General features: G+C 46.9%; 2 protein-coding genes and 1 long non-coding RNA gene across 5 annotated transcripts in view; 1 reads left to right on the top strand and 2 right to left on the bottom strand.

Moving 5' to 3' along the window:
* Positions 1 to 40: 40 nt before the first annotated feature.
* On the bottom strand, positions 41 to 2,612 carry SLC50A1 (solute carrier family 50 member 1). 3 transcript variants are annotated; one of them, XM_069078109.1, is made up of 6 exons: positions 2,434 to 2,611; positions 2,021 to 2,098; positions 1,736 to 1,859; positions 1,001 to 1,162; positions 501 to 620; positions 41 to 417 (listed from the first exon to the last, which is right to left on the bottom strand). In XM_069078109.1, the coding sequence occupies exons 1-6, from the start codon at positions 2,511 to 2,513 to the stop codon at positions 316 to 318; spliced, it is 666 nt and encodes a 221-aa protein (XP_068934210.1). In that variant the 5' UTR covers positions 2,514 to 2,611; the 3' UTR covers positions 41 to 315. The 3 variants fall into 3 exon arrangements, with proteins under 3 accessions (XP_068934210.1, XP_068934211.1, XP_068934212.1); XM_069078110.1 differs by having other exon boundaries at positions 2,357 to 2,585; XM_069078111.1 differs by lacking the exon at positions 1,001 to 1,162 and having other exon boundaries at positions 2,434 to 2,612.
* A 3,045-nt stretch (positions 2,613 to 5,657) lies between these two features.
* EFNA1 (ephrin A1) lies at positions 5,658 to 13,028 on the bottom strand. The gene is made up of 5 exons (XM_069078214.1): positions 12,767 to 13,028; positions 8,398 to 8,693; positions 7,497 to 7,562; positions 6,840 to 6,893; positions 5,658 to 6,457 (listed from the first exon to the last, which is right to left on the bottom strand). The coding sequence occupies exons 1-5, from the start codon at positions 12,856 to 12,858 to the stop codon at positions 6,345 to 6,347; spliced, it is 621 nt and encodes a 206-aa protein (XP_068934315.1). The 5' UTR covers positions 12,859 to 13,028; the 3' UTR covers positions 5,658 to 6,344.
* A 2,613-nt stretch (positions 13,029 to 15,641) lies between these two features.
* The window catches only part of LOC138153706 (uncharacterized), a 22,523-nt gene continuing 15,321 nt past the window's right edge, over positions 15,642 to 22,843 (top strand). Inside the window, exons 1-2 of the long non-coding RNA XR_011166433.1 lie at positions 15,642 to 15,842; positions 16,599 to 16,708. This is a non-coding gene — a long non-coding RNA (uncharacterized lncRNA). The remainder of the gene's footprint in view (positions 15,843 to 16,598; positions 16,709 to 22,843) is intronic.

Here is a 22,843-nt window from a genome sequence, read left to right as displayed (position 1 = left end):
TTTGGTGGAACAATAGAGAACAGATTGAGGAGTGCAGAGGAAGGGTATGTATGTGATTTTATTATAAGGCACAGAATGAAACGAAATACTATCCCAACCCCACCTTAAAAAAATAATCTCTCAAAAATAGAAATGAAAATTCCTCCCAAATAAAAGCCCTAATTTTGGTCCCTCTGCTTTCAAAGAAGCCCCTTCCTCTTCTGCTCCACCCCACTAAGAAGGTTGAGCAATGAGGTACAGCTGAAGAGTCTTTGGCAACAGACTGGCACCAAGGTAACAGGTGAAAGTATAGGTATGGTATACCCTCCACCATACTTAGGTCTGAAGAAGGCTGTAGCTCTTTTCTTGAAACTGGCGGTATTGCCAGAAAAGCCCCAGGCGTATCAGGCTAGTGAGAATTCCTGGTATGTTGGGCACCTGGAAGGAAATAAGAAGTTGCAATAAAGTGGGGGGCTGGTTTCCCACTCTGTATACCCAATACTATCCCTACCCTAGCTCACCATAATGTAGAGGTCTCTGAGGTGGAAGCCATAGAGAGTCCAGGAAGCAGAGGCAAGGAGGGTAGCCACAGTGAGGGAGAAGGACAGGCATTGAGTGGACTTGGTCTGGATGATCTTGACCTGTGGGGAAGGATGTCATTAATGTCCTTCACACCCTCCCAAGAAGAAGGGTCATCACATCCCTCTTCCTCTACTAGAAAGATGGTGGGATTTCTTCCTCCTCAACCTACAGTATAACAGGTTGTAAAGTTCATACGAATCAAAGAATTTTAGAGATTCAAGAGTTCTTAGACTAGTCTGGCTAGTCTGACATCAGTTTAGAGATGAGAAAACTGAAAGGTGGATAAAGGAAGGAACCTTGCTCCAAATCACAGGGGCTGACAATCCCATCATGCCTATTTCTGTATGATTTCCTCCAGCATCTCTTCCCTTTCAGAGAGAAGGCCAGCACTTGAGTTTCCATGACCCCTTCCTAACCCTCCCTCCCACACTGAACCCACCAGGTCAGCCAAGGGTGACAGGTACATGCTGATAGTGAAGATGCTGCAGAAAAGGCCCAGCTGTTTCAGCCGGGACGTCCAATCAGGCACCAGGAGCTGAAAGTAGCTATAGCCCAGGAGGAGAAGACCCAGCAGGGCAGCAGTTTGCAAGAGGGCAGTACGCTGTGGGGGAAAGGAAGAACATGGTGATAGCAGTCCCAGACAGTTACCCAAACCTCAGCAATCCCCAAGTCACTGTTTTTGTCCTAGTCACTTGAGGGCTGATGAACGGCAGAAGGAATCATGCAGAAATTCCCCAAATTGGATGGATAGGGAGCACACCCATATGCACCAATAAAAGCAAAGCCTATTAGACTGAGCCCTAGATAATTAGCATCTAGACACTTCCCCTCTTCCCATTTCTCATCTGCATCACCACAACCACCTAGTATACAGTCTTACAGATATTTAGGGATTAAAAAATGCTAAATTGAATTGGATCAGTGCTGAGGAAGTATGAAGCAATTCAATTAAACAATTCAATAATTGTGGAATACTGTCAGGGACCAACCCTGAGGGGAGAGAAGAATATCATGCAGGAAGGCTTCCTGAAAGAAGGAGGCCCAGCTAAGATGGCCCTCCAGGAAAAGGTGACAATCAATACTGGGTCAAAGGAGAATTCGAGGAAATGTTGACATTGGCTGGCCAAGTACTCCAGCAGGGCCTGAGAGGCTGAAGGATGGGGTTGGCCTCTACCTTCCGGGGACAATAGTGGAGATATGTCAGCATATAGAGGGTCTGGAGCAAGGCTCCCAGTGCGTTCACCACGATGAGCGTCTTGTCTCCCTTGAGCAGCCCGTAACTCAGCCAGCTTAGGTTGCTGCAGGCAGGCGGACGATGGGTTGGGTCCCCAAGGAGTAAGAGAGAGAGAGGCTGCTTTAGCCCCAGTACCCCGGAGGCCAGAAGCTGGAAGCCTTCCCTCCCTCTTTTCTCCCTCTCCTCCCCAAAGTTTTGCAAAAACCCGTCTCCAGACGGCCTCACTTGACATCAGTGGTGAGAAAGGGCAAGAACTGGATATTGTTCACACTCCGGGTGGTCTGCATGTGCCGGAGGTCAGAGCTGTAAAGAGATGGAACGGTTAGGAAGGATGCTGGTGGCTGGGGCTGGGACCAGAGTGAGACCCTCCCCTTCTGGGACCTGCTGGGACCAGGCTCAAACCCTCACCTTCCAGGGCACTCATTGCTTCCCTGAGCTCCGCCCCAAATCCCCTTGGCTCCTCCCCCTCCTCCTACACCAGACGCAGTGGAGCCCACCACAAGGAGGTTGTGATCGTGGACGTGGACGTGGACTTGAACTTGGGGCTCTAAGTTCCCAGACCTGGGGCTTCATCCCTGGCTTCATTTCCCCCTCGGGGCCTTCTAGACTCCAGCCCCCAGCCCCGGTTCGGTTCTCACAGGCCGGTAGAAAACATGCAGAGAGTGAAAAGCACGCAAGCCCAGGAGAGGAGCGTGTCCGGAACGACGGCTGACTCCATCTCGGCCTCAGACCGAGGCCTGAACTCTCGGGCCTGGCTCCCTGGTCCTCGGAGCCCCGCCCCCAGGCCCAGGCCCCGCCCCTAGCAGAATCCTCCGGAAACCTTGGCCCCGCCCCCTTTTCGAATGACGAGGTTGACCTGCTCCCCGCCCTACGCAGCCCCGGCCCCGGCCGGCGGTGTCTTCTCCGCCTGCGCCAGCCTCCTTCCCTGCAGCTGGAGCTCCGGGAACACGGGCTTCCCACAGTGCCTTGCACGGACATAGCAAGAGTTCCATAAATGTTTGTCGATCGATTTGACACCCACCGCGCCTTCCCTCCGCCCACTCGTGGAATCACTTCCCTGAACACTTTGTACTGCCCCTCTCCCTCCGGGCAGTCCTGACTGGGAAGTGCAGACCTTTCAGGTCCCAGCACAGGGCTTCCCACGTGGCAGGTGTGCATAATGGCTGACGTTTGCAGACTTAGGCTCGCTTCATTTCTCACCACTGCCCTGGTCAGTGGGTCTTCCAAGTATTGTCCCCATTTTACAGAATATGAGAGAAGTGATGTAATTTGCCCGTGGTCACACAGCTAGCTATTGTCATATATGTCAGTCTAGATCCCTTCATCATGCCCCATGCTGAGACAGTTAAGATTGAGGGGTGGGCCTTGGATCAATCACAATCAATCAATAAGCATTTATTAGGTTCTTATTACATGCCAGGCACATGTGTGTGAGGCGGTTACATGGCTCTGTGGATAGAGTGCTTGGGCTGGGGTCGGGAAGACCTGAGTTCAAATGTGGTCTCAAATACTCACTAGTTGTGTGACCCTGGGCAAGTTCCTTAAACCTCTGCCTTGGAGGCAGCTAGGTGGATCAGTAGATAAAGAATAGATAAGGGCCTAGAGTCAGGAAGAACTGAGTTCAAATCCAGATTCAGATAGTTGTGTGAGCCCAGATAAGTCACTTAACCTGTTTGACTTAAGCTATTGGAGAAGGAAATGGTAAACCATTCTCTGACAAGAAAATCCCATAGATGTATTGGTGTGCTATGGTCCACAGGGCCATGAAGAGTCAGACACGACTGATCACTGATCCACTGAACAAGAGTGTGCCAAGCACTATGCTAAGCACTGAGGACAAAGAGCAAAAAATGAAATTATTCCAGTCCTTAAGGTGGTTACATTCTCTCTAGGAAGACAGGTACTTATATAGGCATATGTAAAGTATACACCAAATAAATATGGGGGAAGGGAACAAGCTTTGATTAAGCACCTACTACATACCAAGCACTGTTTTAAGTATTTCACAAATCTGTTAGCTGTGTGTGTGTGTGTGTAGGGAGGTAAGGGGAAGGCATCAGCAGCTGTAGGGACTAGGAAAGGCCTCCCATAGGAGTGGGCACTTGAGCTAACCCCTTGTAAAGGAATCTACGGTATGTAGATGAAGTGTGTGCATTCCAGACATGGGGACAGCCATGACTTTGAGGCTGAAGACAGGAGTATGAAGTGTGTGTGTGTGTGTGTGTGTGTAATAGTAAAGCCAATTTGGAGTGCTTGAAGGGGAGTAACGTGTAGGTAATAGGTTGGGAGTCCTGTTAGGGGGGGAAATCAGGAAAAGTTGGGTTGAAATCCTGGCTCTGACACATACTACTAGCCTTAGGACTATGGACTGATCCTAAGGCAACCAGGAACAGAAATGACAGATTATTTGCTGATCTATGATCTGCATAGGAGGAGTCCACACCAGGACTGACACACCATACAATGGTATAACCTAAATCAATTAAAAAACATGTATGAGGTACCTGTGGTATGCAAGTGAGTTTGGAATTCTCCTACCTCCCACACAGTCTTGGTAGTAGAGATGTGGAGTACCACCCACATACCATAGTGCTGGCGTTACCCCCATACCCCAGCTGACTCACTCTTTCCCTGCCCAGACCAGGACCCCAGGCAGTTTGAGCATCTGAACCCAATAAATCCAAGGCTTCTGACCAACTATATCCTAGTATCTAAAGGGAAAGGGAGGAGGGACTAGGAAAAGTCTTTTATGCTTCAGGAGGGCAACAGAGAAAACTGCTTCAGAAAAGGGCTAGGAATTCAAGAGGGGTGACTCAAGGAAAGGGTGCTGGGCTCCCATTCTCCTGGACAATGAAACAGGGGCTGGGGTGTAGTAGAAGGACCAAGAGGCTGAATATCAAGAGCTTCTGGACTATGAATGGAAATACTACAATTGTAGAAGGTTGGAGCTGGAAGTATCCTAGTCCGCATCTTACAGAGGCAGGAGAAACAGGGAGAGACACTAACTTCTTTCTTAGCACTCATAAATGGATCAATCCTAGACATAGAACTCAAGGGGGTCTTCAAGATCAGATGATCCAGTGGTGGCAAAGAAGTGGAAGTTGAGGGGATGCCCATCAATTGGGGAGTGGCCAAATTAGTTGTGGTATATGATTGTGATGGAATACTACTGTGCTGTAAGAAATGATGGATTTGTTGATTTTAGAAAAAACATGAAAAGATTTGCATGAAATAATGAAGAGTGAAATGAACAGAACCAAGAGAACGTTGGGTACAGTAATCGCAATACCATTTGAAGCACCACCTGAATTACTAAATTATTCTAAATATTATAAATACTCAAATTAAGTAGAAAGGACCTTTGAAAGAACATGCCATCCACCTCCAGAGAAAAAACTGATAAATAGAAGCTGTGTGTATGTATATGTATATATAGCCCTACACAGACACATATAATCTGTATCAAATAGTGCCTTTCTCTAGTATGGGATGAGGAGGGAGAGAGACAATTCAGAATTTAAAATATAACAAATAAAACAAAATTTTAAAAAAAGATCAGATGACTCAGTTGCCTCCTTTTACAGTTGAGAAAATGAGGCCCAGAGTGGTTGAGTGACTTTCCTATGACCATCAAGATAGTAACAGACCCAGGATTTGGACTCCAATCTCTCAATTCCAAATCCAGTGTCCTTTTCACAACACTATATTGTTCCTAGAAGAGGAGAGTCTCTTAAACATTCAGGCAAAGGGAGAGATGGTCCCATGTGGACAGAGAGGTAGCCTGGCAGGTTCTTTGATCTGTGCACTGAGAGGGCAGAGGAAGTCCAAAAAATGTAACACACAATTTCATTCTGACAAAGAATGTGTAAAAAACAACAGCTTTAGTTGTAGAAATCTCTCTAGGGAGAGATTTTACATACAAATATATATACAATGGGCACTGCCCTTATATACAGCACGTGTTGGGGCACTGCCCCTCCTTGCCTGCCTGGTATTGCTCTGAGATAGCCCCCTGGAAGAGCCCAGGCTGTGACCTTCTTTTGCCAATATGGCATTACAGATGGAATTGTATGTGAGTGTGTAGGGAAGGCAGACCCTGAGTGCACACAATGTGCTTCCTTCTCCCCATCCTCCCCTTCCCACATGAAAAGCTCAGTTTCTCTTTCTACTCCTTTAGAGTCCCGACTTGGGCACTCCTGGGTCTTCCACGGAGGGCGTGACCATTCTATGCCCAGGGTACATCCAAAAGCTCCCCATTTCTAAGAGGAGCAGCTGCCCTTGGTTAATTTCAGGTTCTTGATCTTTGGCAAAACAGGAGGAATGAAGAGAGCTGTGTCCTCCCAACCATGGGGGCAGGGAACAAGTTGGCACTGCCAATCTTTCCTGCCACCCCTAATACTGATCCATGCCACAAGAGTGGCAGGTTTGTACTACGCTGGATGGAGTTCCTTGGGCAGAGGATTCCAGTTTTCTCCCTTGCAAAGGGGCCATTACCCCTTCCTTCCCCAGCCAAGTTCTAGTCCTCAAAAGCTGGGTTTGATGCCCACCCTCAGGGGGTATGAAGCAGTATGAGGGGCAGAAGTAGCACAACCCAGGCAACTGGAAAGGTCCGAGGGGCAGCACTGTGTCCAACACTATGCAGGACCTGGACATTTGCATCATCTGGAAGGAGAGAAAGAATAAATCATAGATTCAGAGATGGTATGGGTCCTAGACATGATCTAATTCAATCCCCTTATTTTACAGATGAGGGAAACTGAGGTACTAGAGAACGAATTTAAATCCAGATCCTTTGACTCCGAATCCAGGGCTTTTTTCCACTAGATCAAATTGTCTCAGAGACTCCACTTTAGTGAGAAAGCATCCATCTACTGTACAGATGCTTGTCACATTGCTCTCTCATCTCTTATCACCAAACCCCAATGCAGTCAAGACCACAAGCTCATGTCATGTGTGAACCTCCCCAGTAACAGCTCCTATCTACCATTCTCCTCCCTCTTCTGCCCCACCCCCTCCCCCTTTCCAGTTAGAGTCTGCTACCCACCTGCTGAAAAGTGATTCTCATTCTGTGATTTGGCATCTACCTGAGGGCTGTGAGCTGGAAGATATCAAGAGAGGAGAAGTGAGAGGGCAGACACAGCAACCTGGCAGATGGGAGTGGGGGTGGGGAACTGCCATTCTGAACAAGCTTGGCCCCAGGAAACTTCTATCCCCACCACTCTGGGTCCTATGATCTAGAATCCCAGAGCTGGGGAACCTTTGGCCTCAAGGCCACATATGGACTTCTAGGTCCTCAAGTGCAGCCCTTTGAATCCAAACTTCACAGAACAAATCTCCTTAATAGAAGGACTTGTTCTGTAAAACTTGGATTCAGTCAAAAGGCTGCAACTGAGGACCTAGAAGGCCACATTTTGCCTTGAGGCCACAGATTCTTCACCCCTGATCTAGACTTTCAAATTTGGAGAACCATGTGATTCAACCCCTTCATTTCTCAATTGAGTAAAGTGAGGTTCAGGGAGGTTGTATTTGCCCAATGTCTCACAGGCAGCTAAGTAAACAAGTCAGGATTCAAATTCAAGTCCCTTATTATAAATTCAATGCCTCTTTCCACTTTGCCTCCTATCCTTAGGTCATGAGACCCATTATGGTGTGATGCTGAGGGGGGGCCAGAAGAACTGACACAAATAGTCCATATACTCACTGATTTTGCCATCAACAGTCACTTTCAATTTCAGACACTGGTCTCCATGGTGATGGATGGGCTTGGCTGCAAAAGACACCCATACTGTGGTGAGGAGGGGCCCCACTCAAAGGAAAATCCTGGTTCTACCCATTTGTCCTGTTTTTCTTAGCTCCTGACTTTCTTAATGTTTCTAAGGAAATGTATTTCTAAGACTGTTGATGATACTTGGATATTAATGGTTTCCTTAATGGATGAAGGTGCCTGGGTATTAATGATCTGTATATGTCCTCCTGAGTCTCCAGCCTCACATCCTGGAAACCAACTCCCCAAATAAGGAAAAGTAGGGACATGATAAATGTAATCTGTTGTAAAACTTTAAGGAGATGGATCACTGAAATAAGAAGTGCTGTCAATCTCCCTAGCTGTCTGTTTGATCTGGCAAGGGGAAGTGGAAAGGAAATAGGAAGACTAAGCAAAGGATCCCTAAGACATGTTGATGTATGTGTTGTGATTGGTTCCCCCTGAGATTTAAATATCAACCTTGCTTTGTTGTGTAGGTGATATTATTTTTGTTTTCCTGTTTCATGTGTACCTGACACCCTCAACTCATAAAAATGTTCCTTTGATACAGTGTAGTCTAAGGTGGGCAGAACAAGTTGCTCCTCTGGTACCAGTGTTTGGTTTAGGGAACCTCTGACCCCTGATGAAGAGTAGAGTATGAGCAACTTTTGAAAAATTTAGCTCCAGTAAGCGGGCCTTGATTCTTGGTTCCTGGCCACCCACCCCATTCCTATCCTAGTCAGATTACTAGGATAGAATACCATGTGCTCTAGCCAAGCTAAGCCATCCTTCCTCCCCAGAGCTCTTCCTGCTTGTCTACACTATGCTCACCCCACACCCAATGTGCCCATTGACTCACAAATATAGTAGTAGCTGTGTCCCTCTTTGAACTCCTTTCCTAGGGTAAAGGGGGTAAAACGTTGGAACTTCTCAGACAGCTTCTCAGGACCATGCCGGGCATTGGGCTGGTTACACTGCCATCGCACCTGTTCCTTGGATTGTGGCTGGCACATTTGGTATTCCTCATGATCCACCAGGTATAGCGTATAACGCTCCATGGCATCTGGGGCCACCAACTCATCCTCGTAATGTGGACAGATGATGTCTAAGTAATCATTCAGTCGGACATGGACCGTGTAGTCTTCACTCTGAAATCTGCACATGGAGCAGAGGAAAAGAAAAGTAGAGGAGCGTCAACTTGAATCTAATAGCAAAATTGATGAGTTCAAAGCATCCTTATTAGCCACATGGTTCAATCTATGACCATTCCTCAAAGAATTCCTTCTACAACACACCAAACAAGTGAACATCCAATCGCTGTCAGCCTCAAGACCTCCAGTGGGAGGGAAAGCATTCTGATTTTATATATTATTTCATTATTATTGAACTTTTAAATTTTATCCATTATGTTATTTTAGCTCTACTATCTGTTAAATGCTTCCTCCTCAGTTTTATATAGTCCCGAAAAATATTTTGTACCCTAACTATCACCATGAAAGCATTAAATGCTACTTTCATCCCTTGAATATCTCTCCATTAAATTCCCAAATTAACAACCTCTCAGTGTTGTTGTGGTATCTCTTTGTATCCCTGTTTGGAGTTATCTTAGCAAATATACTGGAATGGTTTGCTATTTCCTTCTCCAGTTCATTTTACAGATGAGGAAACTGAGGCAAACACAGTTAAGTGACTTGCCCAGTGTCACACAGCTAATAAGTATCTGAGGCTGGATTCGAACTCACCAAGGTGAGTTTTCTGGACTCTAGACCCCACACTCTATCCACCATGCCACCTAGCTGCACCCTCAATAACTCTCTACAAAACCCTCCCAGTATAGGGATTCTTAACATTGGATTCATGAGTTTCTATTTTTAATATCTTGATAACTGTATATCAACACAACTGACTTACTTTGCAATATATTCTATTTCATGCATTTGAAATTATTATTCTGAGAGGGGATCCATAAAGTTTGCCAGACTACCAAAGGAGTCCAAAACACCAAAAAGATCAAGATCACAAAATTTTCATTTCTGCTTTTTCCCTATCCTCCTTTCTATTCCACAACAGCTTTCAAATCTTCACTAATATTTCCATCTCCATACTACTGACAGACACCCATTAGCTTCATTCTGTGCACTATTCTTCTGTCTGATAGGTAGAAAGAGGGATAGGAGACAAAAAAGAGAGAGAGAGAGGAAGAAGAGAGAGGAAGAGAGGGAAGGAGAAAGGGGGAGGAAGAGGAGAGGGAGAGAGGGAGAGAGAGAGAGAGAGAGAGGGAGAGAGAGAGAGAGAGAGAGAGAGAGAGAGAGAGAGAGAGAGAGAGATTAGGTATGTGGACCAATGATACCCTGAAATCATTATGATACACCTACAAATGTGAAATAACTGCAAGGATAGTTTCTTCCAGTTGGTCCCTGAATCTCCCCAAGCCCTCTAGTGTGATTGAAGCCCTGTCTCTAGTTCAGTTCTAATCCCCACAAATGTCTAACTGACCCATCAAATAAAGCTCTTTCACCAATACCCCACATCCTCCCAACTCTGGCTCAGGTCTGTCTTTCTCAGCCTTTTCAATCTACACTATCTCCCCAAACCATCTTCACCAACTCACCCAGTTATCTCAAAAGCTTCTCAAAGCCATTTAAATCTATGTTATCTCATTCCCACACCTCTCCTCTTTTCCTTCTCTAGCTCTTTTCCAAAATTCCTCCCAATCAATCCTTCCCACCCACAACTCTCCAAGTTTTCCTAATCCTGTAAACCCTAGTTCCTGAAATCCATACTTTTAGCTCCTTTAGAATTCCAGAAATGCTGGAGTTCTCTGATTAGCTGCAGCCCCCTCTGCTTCCTTCCAAGGAAGGAAAGGTCTCTCTATCCCCCCTCTCCTGCTCCCCACATTTGCCCCCAGGCTTTGCAGGCTCCAGCCTGACTGCCCACTTGCCCCTCCTTCCACAGATCCAGACACCTGGCTCCAGGCCAGGTGGGGTCCCAGTGGGAAGAGTAGCCATCACAAACTGGTCAGCTTTTCAAAATGTTCTCAGCCACCACCAGAACTGGAGAAGGGGCAGTAGCCTTGCTTGCCCACTTGAACAAAATCAATGCATGGGGGGTATCGGGGGAATTGGGCCAGAGCTTGCACCAGATGCCTGTCACATGGAGCACTGGTCCCAGCACCACCCAACACCCAAGGCCAGGCATGAGCTTGTCCAGCAGGGCCATGCCTGCAACCAGACTGGGCATTCCCAGGCCCTTCCCCCACCTCAGGGAAGAAAGAGAGAGAGAGGCTTTTAAAATTCCTCTCTGGAGAGATAAACATAGAAGCCATTTCAGAACAGGTATTTCAGCTCTGGGGCTGGCGTCTCTCTCCCTCTCCTTATGACAAGCACTGACTCACTCCCTCACCGCCTCCACCACTAGCCCCAGCCCCAGCGCCCCCCAGAGCCTGTGAGATGTGCCAAGGTGGCTGTTCTCTGCTTAAGAACCCTGCTGGTAGTCAAAGTGTCCCTACATCCTTGGGAACCCCCAAGAGCAAAGGGACAAGCCTGTGTAAGCTTGCACAGCAGGGCCTCAGTCCCTGCCCAAGGCCAAAGAAACATGTGCCCACTTCAGATCAAGGCTTTACTTCCTTCCAACACTGCTCCTGCCAGCAGGCTTGGAGACTGTTGCCCACTGCCATTAATCACCAATAGAAGCCTCTTGATTACCCATCTCTCATAAATATCTCAACTTGTTCCAAGCTGGGCCCAGCCTCAACACCAACCTACTCTCACTTCCTCTGGGCCCATTTTCTGGTCTAGAATCGGGTTAAATATATTTGATCTTGTGGGTGAGATGGACAGGGGTTGAGAGTTGGCTTGAATGAGGCACCCCTCACATACTCTCCCTGGATTGGGAAAGTCTCTGATTTCACTATTACTCTCCTTCTGGGAAGTGGGGGAGGAGAAAGGGGGGAGGTTGGCAAGGAAGAGGCTCCTTCCTGAAAGAGAGGAAACCTGGGAACTTGGGAACGGAAAAGGCCAGGGCTCTCCCCCTCCTTGCTAATGGTTTCCTGCTCCCCCTTCCCCCAGCACCTGGCACTGGGCATAAACAAGGATTTTGTACTCTCCCACTGTGGCAAGACCAGGTCAGGAGAGAAAATCCCGGGAAAGGAAGGAGGGAAAGGGCAGGCTCAGCAAGTGGCCCTGGGCAAGAGGGCATTGCCCTTCTGGGATGACAACAAGCTGGGGAACCTCCCTCCTCTCAGTAATACAGGATTGGAGGAAACAGGTTATGTTGAAGGGCATGGAATTTAAAGCACAGGCCAGATTCTAGGGATAGTAGCCCCAGCCTATACCCACTTCTCTGTTCCCTGCCCTCTACCTTTCCAATACTCCCCCAAAAACAGTTCCCACAATTTCTAAGGACTCTCAGGCAGGAACAAAGGAGCTGACACCGTCTCCTGTTCCTCCCAGTACCATTTGCCTCCTAGCTTCAAACCAGTCCAGAGAAAAATTAACTCCTTCCAACCCATTTTAAGTCTTTCCTGATATTAGTGCCCATGTCTTTCCCTCCCTACTTCATCTGTGCCCTTCAGCAACTTCTCTTCCCAGATGTTCTCCCTGGTACTAACTCTGCAAAACAAGTGCCTGCTAATCTTTGGCCAAGCTGAATCCAATGTATATCACTCACACCCCGTTTCAGGTCTCAGTAGATGGTATATGCTCCATTTTGGCCACAGTCCCAGCCCACCCAGAGCAGAGAACACTTTCCTCTATGACAACAAACTGATTTGTGCCAGGTTTTAGGGAAAGCATCTAAATTACAAATAAGAAAGGACTCTGGGAGTATTTGTCTAGAGGGTCCAAAAGTACTATCCATGCACAGCGCAAGGGGATTGGGCATGAGGGTTATCATTGCACAAGGAGGATTCGTGACTGTTAGGCGGTGGGGGGGGGAGGGATGAGGGGGTGTATAGGACCCTACAGTCACTGGCTTTATAAAGTCTTCAGGGTATTCAAAGGCTATGGGAAAGCACAGGAAAAGTCAGGTTATGGAGGGCTGGAGGAAGGGCGAGAGGGATACTCCCTTCAGAGGTATAAGAGAAGGGGAAAGGTTCACAAAATTATGCCTCTAATAAAATTCCCCGAAACGGGGAAAGCAGCTGTGGATTCTCTGCAGTTGCATCTGGCTGGGCAATGTCAGTTAAGGTGCCCAAGTACCAGGGCTGGGGGAAGGCTGGGAAAGCTTACTTGGGGTTTGAGCTGTTCCAGAAGACGGTGTGTCGGTCGGCGGAGGCCAAACTGCAACATAAGCCCAAGAGCGGAACCCACAGTAACTCCATAACGTGGCGCCTAGCCGGGCCGGGCAGTGCCACACTGGGCCAGGTCGGGTTGAGTATGGAGACAGGGAGTGTGGGGAAATCTCTAATAGACTCCCGAGCTCCTGTTCTTTTCTGTGGCTGCAGTCCAGGAACGCGCTAACAACTCTGGCCCCTTAGCCCCACGGCTCCGCCTTTTGGGGCCGACACCGCCCCAGACACCCCGCCCCGCCCCTGCCCAACCCCGCCCCGCCCCGCGCTCCTGGCCCAGCGGGGTAGGGAAGGGAGAAACCTGAGGAGCAGAGCCCGCGAGCGCCTGTGTGTGTGTGTGGGGGGGGGGGGGGGGGAAATGTGGGGTCACTAGAGGAAACGATACGTCTCCGAATGTTTCAATATTTGCTTATTATGTCTTTGTGGGTTTGTACCTTGTATTTCTGCATTTGTGTGTGTGTGTGTGTGTGAGAGAGAGAGAGAGAGAGAGAGAGAAGCTTGAACACATCTATGTGTGTGCTTGTGTTTGTGGACGAGGGCTCTGCTTACGCCGGGGTCCTGGACAACTTTGTATTGTGACTGGCTGTAGATGTGATATGTAATAAATGACAACTCCAGAACTCTTAAGTTTGGTTAAGTGCTCCTTCTCACATCCCCTCCCCATTCCCCCTTCATCTCACTTTCCCTTTCTCTCCCCTCCCCCCAGTCCCGGACTCTGCCCGAGTTACGGCTCCTCCCGGCTCCTCTCACACCAGGCTGTTTGTTTTTGTTAGGTTTGTCAATGTTGGCTTTGTGTAAGGGATTGTGTCATCCCTGAAATACCGGGAATTGTGTGTGTGTGTGTGTGTGTGTGCCTTATGTGTGTGATCATGAACGAGAATATATATGTGTGATAATTTTCTTTGCTGTCAATCATAAGCACTAATTTAGCGCCTATTATGTACCAAGCACTTCGCTAAGCGCTAGATGTGAATTCCTGTGTGGATGTGAATGTTTGCTTTACTACAGTAGTGATTGTTAACTTGATGAGAGTGCTTGTGTGTGTGTATGTGTGTGTGCGCATGTGTGTATACTTGTGCTTCTGGCATGTGGTTTTCTGTGTACTAATGTATGTGTATTTATGTGCTAATGCTTGACTTGCAGCTGTGTTAATTTCGTATTTGCTTGTGAATGTGCATGCTCATCGATTATGAATGTAAAGGTCTATATATGTTGGAGATAACTGCTTGTGAGTGAATGTAGAAGGGAATGTGTGAGAATAGCTGTGACTAGAGGAATCTAGAGGTTAATGGTAATGCAGGTGTAATGTTGTTTGTGTTCTATTACTGAGGAATGTGTCGTACACATATATATATGTGTACCTAACTCTGTGAGTGACTTCGTATCTGTGTGTGGTCCCATGAGTGTCTCTCTTGGTGTCCGGCATCTTCCAATCTCCCTGTGGCTCTAAACCAACTCCATCCTGAGTCTGCTCTCCCCGTATTAGAGGGAAAATGGGTGTGTGTGTGTTTCTGTGTGTGCATATTTTGTTTACTACTCAGTCACAGTCACGGGGCCAGATCTGTCTCGCTCCCAGCTCCCCGCCGGGACCGAGAGCTCACGGCGTGTCAGCGTGGGGCCCGCACGTGGGCCTGCCTGTCTGCGTGTCCTGGGGGGGAGAGACTAGACAATGGGCGTCCAGGCTGTAACCCCATCCCGTTCCCCCCCCCCCCTTCCCACTCGACTCTAGAGCCCTTGCAATCTCATCCACCCCCTTTTACAGCCAGCCTGGCCGCTGCCTCTGTAATTACGCGCTTGGGACCGGACGCGGAGGCCGAGTCTAGCGCTGAGAAGGGGGCAGGGAGGGGCCACGACCCCTTCTCACAGTCGGGGCGGGAGGCACAGGTATTGCGACTCAGAAACTAGAACTGAGTCTGATCCCAAACTACCCACGCCCACTTCTCGTGACACAGCAGAGTTCCCCCCCCCCCCATGCCTTCCCCCTTCCTTAGGCTCCGGCTTCGCCTCGTTGTTTATTTACCTCGTGGCGAGTCTGGGGCAGCGACCCTGATTTTTCAGGTGCCCGGGGCCAAAGTCTCCTTGAGTGACCCGGGCTTTTGGTTCGTGGGACCAGGCACGCACGAGGGCGGGGCTAGCGGACTCAGGTTCCCTCTCTACAGGCTTCTGCTCTTTCCCCACTCCCTGCAGCCCTGTTTCTCTCACTCGGGATGCCCTGATTACGAGGGAGGGAGAAAAGAAGGAGCGGAGTTGGGGAAGGGGGTGGTGGTGATGTGTGATGTGTGAGGTCCTCGGGCTCCGCTGCTCCATGCTTGGCATTCGTTTGGGCTTGTCTTGGCTCTGTTGGGCCAAACCGGCTCCTCTCCTAGCCAATGCTTATTGCCGAAAGCGGTTGGGGGGGGAATTGAAAATTCTGAGGATCTAAGGATGCTCCCTCTTTCTGCTCCTTGTGGAGGCTGCAAGAGAACCCTGATGTAATTGTGCAGAGGTACAGATCACAAGGACTGGTCTGCATTGGGGGTCTTCACGTACCCACCCCCGCCCACTCCCCAGCATATAACCCTATCCCCAGTCCCCATGCCTGTACCCAGGCTATTCCTGGTGGACAGAGAGGCACTTTGATGGGAAGATTGGCAGCTAGAGAAACACCAGGGAGACCAGCCAAGTGAGAAGCTGAGAGCAAGACAGATGGAGACATGGGCGGAGCCTCTCTCCCAGCGCCCCTGGCCATCACCCTAGCTGCCGCCACCCAGCCCGCTGTCTTTCACCGCAGTGACCTCTCACCACAATGACGTGGGCAGCGCCCATAAGCTGCCTCCCCCTCCCCCCGGGCTAAGGTTTATGCTTAGTGGTTTGTGTGTGTGTGTGTGTGTGTGTGTGTGTGTGTGTGTGTGTGTGTGTTGGGGGGGGGGCGGCAAACGACGACTAGCAGCTGTCTGAGTTGTCAGTCTGTCTGAGTCTGACTCAGGATTTCCCAGGAGAATTCCTGGGGGAGAGGAAGGCTGGAACTTATTAGCCAGGTATGCCAACTTCACCTTCTCCTCTCCTACAGGCCTTGCATACAGTGTAAAATGTCTGGTCTATTGAACTTCCCACTGAACGGAGGACAGCTAGACCTGGAATGAGAAGTTGCCAGTCTGGTGCAGACAGGACTTCCTGGGTTGCTGCTCCCTTGCCCTAGGGTCCTGTGGTTTTGGGGTGGTGAAGGCACGAGCTGAAAGGCCCTGAGGCACCATCTAAAACACCTCAATACCCCCTGGGCAGCACTGGTCACTAGGGTGGAGCAGTGGAGTGCACCAATTCCATGCCTGTGAAAAGTAGATGAAGTGGAGTATGCCCACTTGCTGTTCAGCAATGCTCAAGGGCTCCTGTCCTCCCAGTCTGGACTACGGTCCTCCAACCAAATCCACCTTCAACTTTTGGAATTTTAGAGTTGAACAGGATATTAAGTTCAATTTAATTCAACAAGTACTTATCCAATACTGGGCTGAAAAACTCTTCCCTGTTATGTCCCCTAGATTTTGCTATTTTTTGTTTCTTTGACCTTTTCTGCTCAGAAGCTTTCCTGGTCTTGCCTTCCATTGCTCCCAATACCTTATCTGTGCTGCTCTATCACCAAGCTTTCCCCCTGCTCAGGTCACACCTGCAACTAAGCAGGCTAGGTTCCCTAGGGGATCAAGGGCACAGTGCCAGGTAGCTGAGGGTGCCAGAACCCAGGATCAATTGCTCCATTGTCTCTCTGAGTTGCTGACCTTCACTCTCACTTCTGTTCGCAGGCCACACCCCAGGTGGGAAGGGGAAGGGACCCTCTGTAGGGCCCCCTAAGTTCCTATAAGTTTTGGAGACTGGAAAAATATTGATGGGAACCCAGTCTAGTTTCTTTAAGGTATGTAAATAAATAATCTCTTTCCTTCCTTTCTACCTACCAACCACCTACCTACTCAGTGCTTAAGAAAGGAGAAACCAAGGAAAGTGAACTAAATTCCAACCAAGAACACTTGAGAAGGTACCAATCTTAGCTTTTCCTAAGGCTGTGTGATCCAGGAGAAAGAAAATAAAATAAGAAGTCAGAGTCATAGAATCATAGGATTTTGAAACATGAAAGAAAACTTTCTGATGACACCCTTTACATCAGTAAACCTGATCTCTTTTACCATTACAAAATTTTGTGGCATAGAAGTCCTCAGATACCATAAAAACCAGCCCTCTTTTGCTCAAAATAGGAGACAGAAGAAAAATGCATCTTTCAGGGTCCAGAGAGCAAGTCATTGGCAGTCAGGACTAGAACTTGGGTCTCCCAACCTCAGTCCTGTTTTCTTTCTTCCAGACTGTGTTGTTTCTTTTACCACTGATAAATAGAGGAATCATTCCTTGATCAGGAGAAGTGATCATTCCATCGTCCCTTGCCCCTCCTCTCCAGATGAAATTTCCCCAGAGAAAAAGATCAAGATGCTGAGGGAAGTTGAAACTTCAATAAATATAAGGATTTGTTAAAGTTTAGCCTGGGGAAGAAAAGATAGGTGGGATATGATAGCTAACTTCAAGTATTCAAAGAGTTGTCAAATGAAACTGGGATTAGATATATTTACTATTGGCCTCATCTGGCAGAGTTAGATTCAGTGGATAGAACTTGCAAGGAAGCAGATTTTTACTCAGTTATGAGGAAGAAATTTCCAACAATTAAAACTGACCAGCAGTGGAATGGTGTGATTTGGAAGGTAGTATTCTGCACACCATATCACTATTATGAAGTTTAAGATTACATTTGTTTCCTGGTCCCTGTAACAATATTGACTCACACTGAGTTCTTTCTGACAATTTTCTGTTTCACTGTGTGCTTTTATCTCCTCCTGCTCCCATCCACCCACTCCAGAAGTCTTGCAGTCTTGTGCTCAGTGTAGCTGATTTTTTGAACCTTCAGTTCAGGACTTTACTTTATCCTATTAAATTTCATCTCATTACATTTGCCTCATTGTTCTTGTCCAGTGGGAAACTTTCAGGCCCACTTCAGGACCTAGAGGGCCCCAGGTTCCCCACCCCTGTCCTAGTCTGTTAAGACATTTTTCTGGAATATTGACTCTGCCCAATTTTATGTCATCTCTAAATTAGATATGTATACCATCTATACCTTTATCTTTAGGTTTGGTAAAAATGTTGATAAGATGGGACTGAAGTCAGAACTGGAATCATACAATAGAGAACTCCTTCCAGGTTATTGGTTCATTAAGCATTACTCTTTGGGTCTGGTCATTCTATCAGCAGTCAATCCACCTTTTAAAATTTTCATCCAGGTGATGGAGGGCAGAGCCAAGATGGAAGCAGGAAAACTCTGTGAGCTCCCCCCATAACTACCTTTACCTATAAAATATGACTCTAAGCTTTCATCTAACCTATATCTCTCCATCTTGCCCAGAAGAATGTTGTGAGACTTTGTCAAGTGATTTTTATACTTAGCACTGTATTTATGGAGCCCTGTTACAGGTTGTAGATTCCATGGGACCTTCTTTCTAAGTGTTCTGAAAGTCAATTCCTCTGAGTCTCCCCTTCTAGTGCCCCAAACACTTTCTCTTTGTCTCTGTCTCTCTGACTCTCCTCTGTCTGTCCCTCTCTCTTTCTCTCTCATACATGCACACACTGATTTGTTTTTGTTTTATCTTCAGTTTCTTTTTTAGACTAAGAAGAGAGTTTGAAATAATAGTCAACACACTGAAAAAAAGTTAAGGGATCAGAAAGGTCCTAGGGATTGGGTTCCATTCTTGGCAAGGAGTCATTGTTAGTCTCCTGTTCTCCCAAAGTATCAAAGTATTTGCACTGGTTGTGTATGAATGAAGAGTTACAACAGTTCTCCAGGGAGGACATTCTGCTTACAAGAATTGAGAAAAATTTCAGTCAGAGAAGTCAGGGAAGAAAAATGAGTATGTCTGTGTTTCTGATGTATGTAGAGATATAAAAAGTATGTTATAGAGAGAACTAGGGAGATACAGAGATGGAGTATGATAGAGTATAGAGACAGAGAATATGCTACATGTAGAGACAGAAATGTGGAAGGGGATGGAGGCTGTCCATGCCTGCAGGGCACCCTGCTGTACTTGGCCACTCTCATTCCTTTTGCATCCTTCCCCTTTCCCCACTACTTAAAAACCTGATCTCTATAGAAACAGCAGTCTTGTGGAGAGCAGGTTAGTGGGAGGAAGGAGGGGAAAGGAGGGGCAGCAGTTGCCTATTGCTGTACCATAAGGGGGGGAGCAGCAGGCGATGTGATGCCTCCTCCTCACACAGCTAGTTTCTTCCCCATGCCAAAGAAAGAAGACAAGCCACCCAATCAAACTCCTGGTTCTCTCTGGGACTGGTTGGGGTGTCTCTGGGAAGAAAGGAGGAAAGGAGGCTTGGAGTCAGATAACAGGAATGAGAGGCCCTGGGTACTGCCCACCACCCTCAGTCTGAATTTGGTATCAAATATCATCAAAGCCCTCTCTTCCATCTTTGCGGTGACAGGGGACTGTGTGTAGAACATTGCACATACTGTCAGACTCAGTTAGTTTTAATGAATTGGTTTTCTCCCCCTCTTTTATTCATTGCTACAAGGGCAATTTCCCATTTTTCACTGGCTATGGGAAAGACATATTTGAAAATGAAGATGACCTAAAAAGAAAATATAATAATAAATGTTTTTAAAGTCACAAGTACCACAAACCATGTCCCCGATATCCCTGTGGCAGAAATTGTAATTATACCTTATACTTATGGGTACCTTTGTTGTTGTTCAGTAGTTTCAGTCATGTCCAATTCTGCGTGAGCCCATTTGAAGTTTTCTTGGCAAAAATACTGGAGTGGTTTTCCACTTCTTTTCAATACATTTTATAGATGAGAAAACTGAGGCTAACAGGGTTAAGTGACTTGCCCAGGGTCATACAACTAGTAAGTATCTGAGGCCAGATTTGAAATCAGAACAATGATTCTTCCTGACTTCAGGTTTGACGTTTTATCCACTGTCCCACCAAGCTGGCCCACTTATGGTACCTAGGCACAATTATTAGAGATTAATTTTATTATCTACATTGGGAACCATGGGATGCTTAGGGCTGTTTTCTAGGATGTGTGTATGTGTGTCTGTGTGTGAGAGAGAGACAGACAGACAGAGACAGACAGACGTGAAAGAGAAATTTAGGACTTTTGCCAAGTCTCTTAGTCTTAGGCTCACCAACTAATTTCTTATGTGACCTTGGATAAATCATTCCCCTTTCCTGTCTCTAAAACTCAGTTTCCCCAGCTGTAAATTGAGGGGTTAAACTAGGTGATCCCTAAAGTCCCTTCTAGCTTTGATTGCTTGAATTAAGACATTTCTGAGCTCTACAACCTCCAGGTGGAAGGTTGAGTGGACAAATAACTTTAGTGGAGTCACAATCTAGACCAGGGAAAAGCTAGAACCAGCCCTCAGCTGTCTAGGGGCTCAGTAAAGGAATGTTCTTTTTTTGCTTTTTGGAGGCAGGAATGCAGGGCAGTTGGGGTTAAGTGACTTGCCCAAGGTCACTGGCTAGTAAGTGTTAAGTGTCTGAGGCCGGATTTGAACTCAGTTCCTACTGACTCCAGGGCCGGTGTTCTATTCACTGCACCATCTAACTGTCCCTAAAGGAGTGTTCTTAGGGCTATGAATATGTCTGGTGTAGTGTAAAGAACACTAAACTTAGAAACAGAAGACTGCATTCAAATCTCCACTCCCCTTTTTTACTGGCTCTGTAGGCTGGGCATCCTTTTCACCTTTCAGCCTGTTTCTTCAATTTGTAATGTGGGGATAATATTTGTTTCACAGGGCTGTCATACAGAAGGGACCTTTGGGTAAACCACTATCTAAATTGAGTTGTTGTTAGCATAATGCATGCTTATTTCTCTAATACTGCACAGCCAGGGGTAGGTTTGAACAAGTTTCTTCTTTTTTTGTGGGGGGGGGAGAAGGGAAGGAAAGGCAATTAGGGTTAAGTGACTTGTCCAAGGTCACACAGCTAGTAATGTCAAAGATCTGAGGTCGGATTTGAACTCAGGTTGTCCTGACTCCAGAGCGGGTGCTCTATTCACTGTGCCACCTAGCTGCCCAGAACAAGTTTCTTAAAAGACCTGTAGAGGCAACCCTGGGCTGACTCTGCAGGGAACTTGGTTAGGATCCTGAGAATAATGACAAAAACTTACACTGATATAATGTTTTATAGTAATACAGTGTGCTCTTAAATACCTTTTCTCATCTCTCTTTTTTTTTTTTGCTTTTTGGAGGGCAATTGGGGTTAAGTGACTTGCCCAAGGTCACACGGCTAGTTTTTGTGTTGTGTCTGAGGTCAGATTTGAACTCAGGTCCTCCTGACTCCAAGGCCAGTGCTCTACTCACTGCACCACCTACCGTGTTTCCCTGATAATAAGACACTGTCTTATTAATTTTTTTGGACAGAAAAACACCAGAGGGCTTATTTTCAGGGGAGGGCTTATTTTAATGAACATTGATAGCAATTTTAATAAACAGGTAAATGTGAACAAAAAATGTACCTTTATTCAATAATGAATTCAATAAAGAACAGGATGACACGCTCACTGCTGCAGCTCTGATTGGATGCAGCTCGGAGTGCGGCGTGCGTTTCATGGGGTGGGGGGGGACGGTGCATACAGAGGGTACCATAATGTAGCGTGTAGCGCAGGGGATCACCTTCACTACAGTAGCAATCTCAATAGGGCTTATTTTCGGGGGAGGGCTTATTTTAGAGGAATCTTACACAGTAAGGGGAGGGCTTATTTTCAGGATAGGTCTTATTATTGGGGAAACACGGTAGCTGCTCCCTTTTCTCATCTCTTGTACATCATTGCCTTGTATGCTTTGGCATAGGCTGTCCCACTATGCTTTGTCATAGGCTGTCCCCTATGTCTGGGATTCATTCTCTTCTCATCTCAGAGCAGTAGAACACCTTGCTTCCTTCAGAACTACATGAAACCTTTCCTAATGCCCTCTCTCCTTAAATTACACTATGTTGGTGGTCTCTGACCAACCTCCCAGTCCAGGATATAATACCAGGAAGTAAAAGGCATATTAAGGGGGTGTTAAACTGAGTGTAAAGAATTGTATAAACCCTATATCCCCTTATAAAGAGTGAAAAGTGTCCTTGATTGAATTGAAATGGGCAACTACCATTGGCAAATTGAAGACTGGCCACACCCTTGGTCACACTTTAAAAGTTAGCTTGCAGGCAAACTTTGTAGGTAGGCAAGAAGCCAGCAGTGGAGGAAGAGCCTAACCTAACCCTTAGAAAGGAATCAAATTTAACTTCTTGGTGAGGAAAAGAGAGGATATCATTCTCTGTCCCAATGATGCTGGTGCTTTTCAGTGGAGCTGTTCTACCAGTAGGACATACAGAATCCATAAAGGGTAAGTTTGGAAAGTCTTGGTCTCCAGAAAGAAATGGACACAGGAAAAATTCAAGACAAAGAGGTTTCAGGAAATGATACCTTTGACAGAAGAAAAGAGAGCTTACTGTATATTTAAGAAAAAAATTAGCCTTGGGTCAGCTAAGTATCACAGTGAATAGAGCACCTGCCCTGGAGTCAGGAGGACTTGAGTTCAAATCCAACCCCAGACACTTAACATTAACTAGCCATGTGACCTTGGGCAAGTCACTTAACCCCAACTGCCCTGCCCTCACCTGTCCAAAAAGCAAGAAAAAATTTGTTTTGTAGCCATTCTTCTTACTATGTCATCTTAGTAAATGCTTTAAGTTCATGTGTCTACTGGCTGACTGTTAATGGTAAGCTCACTGGTGGGGGCTTGTGAGCTATGGTAGTGTACAGCTGTAGTAGGAATCTCTGATACTCACAAAGTATCTTGAAACTTCAGGGTAGTTCATCTGTGGGAACCCAACCTTCAAACTCATGACTGTCAAGTTGATAAAGTAGCTCAAGGGGGTGGGGTGGGTCTATACTTGTATTTATTTTGTACTTATTCTCTCTCTCTCTCTCTCTCTCTCTCTCTCTCTCTCTCTCTCTCTCT

The sequence above is a fragment of the Petaurus breviceps genome, unplaced genomic scaffold (genome assembly GCF_028583685.1).
Source record: "Petaurus breviceps papuanus isolate PSGF00001 unplaced genomic scaffold, PetGlider_PUasm1.0 91023, whole genome shotgun sequence".
NCBI lineage: Eukaryota > Metazoa > Chordata > Mammalia > Diprotodontia > Petauridae > Petaurus > Petaurus breviceps.
This window is presented reverse-complemented; position numbering and strand designations above follow the sequence as displayed.

Excerpts from the sequence above, each read along its gene's own strand:
- EFNA1 (XM_069078214.1), bottom strand. The coding sequence starts at position 12,858 with ATGGAGTTACTGTGGGTTCCGCTCTTGGGCTTATGTTGCAGTTTGGCC. Across the intron at positions 8,694-12,766 it reads TGGAACAGCTCAAACCCCAA|ATTTCAGAGTGAAGACTACA; the intron begins GTAAGCTTTCCC and ends CTCCATGTGCAG. Across the intron at positions 7,563-8,397 it reads ACACAGCTACTACTATATTT|CCAAGCCCATCCATCACCAT; the intron begins GTGAGTCAATGG and ends TGTCTTTTGCAG.
- SLC50A1 (XM_069078109.1), bottom strand. The coding sequence starts at position 2,513 with ATGGAGTCAGCCGTCGTTCCGGACACGCTCCTCTCCTGGGCTTGCGTG. Across the intron at positions 1,163-1,735 it reads TCCACTATTGTCCCCGGAAG|CGTACTGCCCTCTTGCAAAC; the intron begins GTAGAGGCCAAC and ends TTTCCCCCACAG. Across the intron at positions 418-500 it reads TCAGAGACCTCTACATTATG|GTGCCCAACATACCAGGAAT; the intron begins GTGAGCTAGGGT and ends ATTTCCTTCCAG.